This window comes from Protobothrops mucrosquamatus, unplaced genomic scaffold (genome assembly GCF_001527695.2).
Source record: "Protobothrops mucrosquamatus isolate PMUCROS unplaced genomic scaffold, P.Mucros_1.0 scaffold268, whole genome shotgun sequence".
NCBI lineage: Eukaryota > Metazoa > Chordata > Lepidosauria > Squamata > Viperidae > Protobothrops > Protobothrops mucrosquamatus.
The window spans coordinates 128887-134725 of record NW_015386613.1 but is presented as its reverse complement, the minus strand read 5'-3'; the positions used below and the strand labels follow the sequence as shown (position 1 = coordinate 134725).

General features: G+C 43.9%; 1 protein-coding gene across 1 annotated transcript in view; it reads right to left on the bottom strand.

Annotated features, from left to right (window-relative positions):
* Window positions 1-540: 540 nt before the first annotated feature.
* The window catches only part of PPARA (peroxisome proliferator activated receptor alpha), an 11927-nt gene continuing 6628 nt past the window's right edge, over window positions 541-5839 (bottom strand). Inside the window, exons 4-6 of the mRNA XM_015814620.1 lie at window positions 3997-4199; window positions 1510-1957; window positions 541-799 (exon numbers count right to left, since the gene is read on the bottom strand). Of these exons, the coding sequence (XP_015670106.1) occupies window positions 552-799; window positions 1510-1957; window positions 3997-4199 (899 nt within the window). The 3' untranslated portion in view covers window positions 541-551. The remainder of the gene's footprint in view (window positions 800-1509; window positions 1958-3996; window positions 4200-5839) is intronic.

Genomic DNA, 5839 nt, shown 5'->3' with positions numbered 1-5839 from the left:
AAATGCAACCCATCCCAGGAACAAAGTCAGACGCCTCTAAAAGATGCATATATATCCCCTTCCCCTCTTGAATGGCTAGCCCTCTCACCTTCTCTGTTTTCGAAACATCCCTGAGTTTCAAGTATAATTCCTCCTGCAACCTGTGAGAGAGACGCAACCGTCCACCGCCTGCCCCAAGGCTCTTTGGATCCGGCCCCAAACAACTGACTTTCACATATTAAGGAAGTGGGAGGGGGGGAACAAACGCTTAAAAGTGCACGAACGTCAGAAGGCATTGTATTTGTGAGTTAAGTTGTGGCCCGACGCAATTCCCACCATGGCCCAAATTTCAAATCAATCACCACTTACTATCATCATCATCATCATCTCTCTCTCTCTCTGTTATGCAATTTCTTTCAATTACTGAACCCCTGCAAGAGAAATGGATATTCCAGTTACCCAAATTTTAGGACTGCCAAATGTTCCAGCTGAGGCACAACAGAGACCCCCCGCGTCCGAAGTATCTGGTCGAGTTGCTACTGCTTTGCCTACGGTACAAAACCGAAACCACCTCAGTACATATCCTTGTATATTTCTTGTAGCAAAGGATGTAAGTGTGCATCAGATTCGGTCTTTTTGATTATCTGAACTAGCTGAGCGTGTTCCGTGACAAGCTGCCGGAGATCTGCCATTTTCTGGAGCAGTTTGGGGAAGAGAAAAATGTCATCCGGATGGTTGTTCTCTAAGTGAAGTTTCAGTACGTGCACGATGCTTTCCTGCATCTTCTCAATGTGTCCTATGTTGACCAAGCCTGGCCGATCTGTTCTCAAAAAGAAGAACGTTATGTAATTGCGTTATCCCATCACGGCTAACAGGGGTTCAAAGCCTTTATCTGCACTTATTTTCTAGTAGAAAATGCTTTATTACTTAGGAGCTATATCAACAATGCCCAGACATTACATAGGCAGCCCTCATTTAGCCAATGCCTCGTTTAGTAACCACTCTTGCGGCAGTGATGAAAAATAACTTTACCCCCAGTCTTGCATTTACGACCGTCACAGGTCTGTAAAGCAAAGGAAAACTGAAATGAGACAATCAAGCACGGTCATCCTGATGAAGAGTATTTTTTTTGCTCAGGGTTGAACTCTAAGAGTTTTTGGTGCTCTCTGAGCTTGGACTACCTCTACCGGCGTGTCAGAATACAGCATCATTTTGCATCCTTTTGAAAGGAATGCAGAACTTTTTTGGCTGCGTTATCAGAGTTAATGTTGATCCTTGACTGACTACAAGGATAAAGTTACTATATTATGAACACTTTCATACGGAAATATCTGTTTATAAACATGAAACGGTCCTGCTGCTGCCAGAAAAATATTGGAATAATTCTGGCAAAGTATAGACAATAAATATTGAACTCGAAATACCTGTTGAGTCTGAAATGGGTTCCTTTTTCAGCAGAAAGCAGAAACCTTACGGGAAGCACGCTCCGTAAAATATATTGCTATCATTAAACAGCAGCTCAAGGCTTACCTCCACAACATATTATAGCAGCCACGAAAAGGGAGATGTCGCTGTCGTCTAATTCCAAGGCGTTGAATTTCATAGCAAAGTCAAACTTTGGCTCCATGATATCACAAAAAGGCTTCCTTAAACTTTTGAGGAACTCCCGCGTGATGAAGCCGTTCCCGTAAGCGACGAGCATCCCGTCTTTGTTCATCACGGAGGCCAACATGGCAAAGATGGCTTCGTACACCCCGTATTTTAAGAGGGTCACCTGGTCGTTCAAGTCGAGGCTGCAGAAGCCAGGAATTGATTTGGCAAATTCCGTGAGTTCCGTCACCGCCTCCACGGAGGTGCACTGGCAACAGTGGAAGATCCTCACCTCTGCCTCCTTGTTTTGGATCCCGTTCGCTACAAGTTTTGCCACCAGCGTCTTCTCGGCCATGCACAACGTGTCCATGTCGTGTATGACAAACGGCTGCGGTGAAAGGAAAGAGAGCGGGCGCCTGGGTTAAGTAACTGCCAGGAACAATAAGGTGCAACCTTTTTCTCTTTGGGAAACCAGAATTAAATTAAATTAAATGATTAAATTCAATAATAACAACAACAACCCAAAGGACTCCTCTTCTCTGTGACCGTCTGAGCTACTTCTGATAACACACCTGAAAAGCAGTCGTGGGAATCAACGGTTCTCTCTCTTTCCAGAGCACGGGACAGGGAACCATGGATTAAGTGACAGGAAGGCGGATTCTACGCAAATGGCAGGAAATGCTGACCGACCCCAAGGGCAGGTGGACAACGGATCCCTTCACTGGAGGTGCCGAAGTGGAGAGGAGGGAGCTATTTATGAGGGATGGTTTAATTGGGAACTTTACACTGACCAAGGCTTCAACAAAGGGCCCTTTCAAACTTAAGGATACCCTGTCCCTAAGGTTTCATTTACAGGTTGTCCTTGACTTACAAGAGTTTGTTTAGTGACTATTCAGAGTTACAATGGCACTGAAAAAAAGTGACTTATGGCCATTTTTCAACTTACGACCGTTGCAGCATCCCCATACTCATGGGATCAAGAGTCAGATGCTTGGCAACTGGTTCATATTTATGACGGTTGCCGTGTCCCAGGGTCACGTGATCCCCTTTTGCGACCTTCTGGCAAGCAAAGTCAATGGGGAAGCCGAGTTCACTTAACAACCGTGTTACCGACTTAACAACTGTAGTGATTCACCTAATCCTGTAAAATGGGGCAAAACTCACTTAACAAATGTCTCACTTAGCAACATAATTTTGGGGCTCAATTGTGGACGTAAGACAAGGACTACCTGTATTCATAAAATGGTTAATCCCAAAATCTGCAATAGATGTTTCCTTTTAGGTGAAGTCAACTCACAGAAGCATTTTTACCAAACTTTGCAGCAGCACTGTTTTTAAATGCTTGTTACATGTTCCCTGTTCTTCTTTTCAGCACATTCAATTTAAACGATGTATTAGGTAAATTAGTTCTTCCATAGGAAATAATTGGAGAAACGGATGGTTTGGAACTTAAGATCCACAGCCATGTGGCTGTCCCTAGTTAAACATTTCCTAAATATGTGTCTTACGTATTGATGATTCAGCAAGTGAGGCTTCAGCATGTTGAATTCCCTCCAAATTATACCCACAAGAGCCAAAATGTCACAATCTGCCACTTATTTTAAACACTTTTTGAATTTTATTCCCATATACTATCTGGGTTGCAAAAAGGGCTTTTGTGTGTGTGGGGTGTGGGTTATGATGTTCATTTGCTCAGTAAGCTGTTGTGATTGCTTACTGAAAATTGAGACATACATTATTAAAATATCTGGAAAATAACGCTGTCACTCAGCTACAGAAACTTTGATCTTTGTAACAAATTAAGCGATTTAGTATATTGACATATGGGTAAGTTATCAGGGCTCATCAAAACTTTTTTAACGCTAGCAGAAATGGCTAAGATTTCAGCCTATGTGAAGGATTACTCACAAGAAAGATATATTTTGGTTTGGAGAAGATGGATAGATTATATTGAGAATAAATATGGAACTAAAAAGTTTCATTTGGTTTTTGAGTAAATTTTAGATTGTTAATGTAGTTTATTTTTTTAATTAGTAATAATAATGTTTAATATGTTTGTTCAGAAGAGAGCTAAAGGATGTTATAGAATTGTTAACTTAAGGGTGATATAATCTAAGACAGAGTATAATTATTGTATTGTTAACCCTGTGTGTGGCTCTGGGAAGTCGGGGGGGAGGGAGGGGGGTGGGGGAGGGTGGGTTTTGGGGAGGAGGGGAGTTATAGTGTAAAACTTTTAAAAATTTTCAATTAAAAAAAAACAAAAACTTTTTTAACACAAGGACCCGTGTGCATCACAAAAGAAGCTACTGTCAGAGAGGAGAAAATTTCCATCACTGCTTTATAAATCTATTCTCTTATATGGGCATTCAGTGTGCCATTCGTGTAGTTTGCTTTTATGCAGTTCTGTGATGCAATTCTGATACTTACAGGATTGTTATTGGCTTTCCCCACAAGTATGAGCCTTGCTTTCAGCTTGGTCATATTAAAGTTTTTCAAATAGGCGTCATAAATTCTCTTGGCCAGTGACTTAAGATCTGCGACTTCGGAATTTTCTATACAAAGTTCACCTGTTCGGATTTCAGCTTTCAGCTTTGCCTTTTCTGATCTGGGCATCCGTCCAAATCGAATGGCTGAGGGGAAAGAAAACAAGCGTCGAAAAGGGAGCGTAAGAATACGAAAAAACACCCTCTCACCCACAGATATTCTCCCATTCTGGACTCAGTCGTACGTTGGGTTGTGTAAGGGCTGCGTAGACCAGTGTTTTACAAACTTGGCAACTTTAAAAGGGGTGGACTTCAATACCCCAAATTCCCCAGAAAACACCGCAAAGTTGCCAAGTTTGAAAAACACTGGCGTAGACACATTCAATTTCAATAGTGCTAAGAGAGAACAGACCAGGGTTATCTACAATTTACCAATGACTGAGAGATCCTTTTTATCCACATGCAGCCAATCCCTTCTAAATAAAACATGAACATAGCATGGCTGGCTCAGGAATTCTGGGAGTTGAAGTCCACCAGTCATAAAAGAGCCAAGGTTGCCTTATACCCCTGGCCTAGCATATGTGTTGCATCTTTCTCTGGTCCTAAAAACAGGAATTGGCTCTCCGTGAATGCAGACGCCAACTCTGTTGGAACAGGCCAACCTGTTGTAGCCTAGGAACTACATGCCACCGATACTACACACATCCTCAAGGTCTGTTGCCTAGCCTGAGGCCTGCCGGATGCAGTTGTGAGATCCAAGATGCAACAACACGGAAGGAGAGCTCTGCGTTTTTGCAGTTCTATGGCTCCAAAGTTCGAGTGAAGTGAAGCTTGAGAATTTCACCCAAGTAGTCTGAGATTCTTTCCCACGTGGGAAAGTATTCAGGACCCAGACATGGAAAAGAGATTCCCTTTCACAGCCGTTTTATATTTAGACTACTTAAATGCCCTGTCTCCCATTTCTAAACTTGTTACCTGCTTCTTTCTCTCTCTCTCCCTCCCTCTCCCTCTCTTCTCTTTTCTCTCTCCCTCCCTCTCTCTCCCTCCCTCTTCTCTCTTTTCTCTTTCTCTCCCTCCCTCTTCTCTCTCCCTCTCTCTTTCTCTCTCTCCCTCCCTCCCTCTTCTCTTTTCTCTTTCTCTCTCTCTCCCTCCCTCCCTTCTCTCCCTCTCTTCTCCCTCCCTCTCCCTCCCTCTTCTTTTCTCTCTCTCCTCTCCCTCCCTCTCTCCCTCTCTTCTCTCTCCCTCCCTCCCTCTTCTCTTCTTTTTTTCTCTCTCTCCCTCCCTCCCTCCTCTCTCTCTCCCTCCCTCCCTCTTCTCTTTTCTCTCTCTCTCTCTTCTCTCTCTCCCTCCCTCTTCTCTTCTTTTTTTCTCTCTCTCTCCCTCCCTCTCTTCTCTCTCTCCCCCTCTCTCTCTCTCTTCCCTCTCCCTCCCTCCCTCTTCTCTTTTCTCTCTCTCTCTTCTCTCCCTCCCTCCCTTCTCTCTCCCTCTCTTCTCCCTCCCTCTCCCTCCCTCTTCTTTTCTCTCTCTCCTCTCCCTCCCTCTCTCCCTCCCTCTTCTCTCTCCCTCCCTCTTCTCTTCTCTTTTTTTTCTCTCTCTCTCCCTCCCTCCCTCCTCTCTCTCTCTCTCTCCCTCCCTCTTCTCTTTTCTCTCTCTCTCTCTTCTCTCTCCCTCCCTCTTCTCTTCTCTCTCTTTTTTCTCTCTCTCTCCCTCCCTCTCTTCTCTCTCTCTCTCTCCCCCTCTCTCTCTCTTCTCTCTCCCTCCCTCCCTCTTCTCTTTTCTCTCTCTCT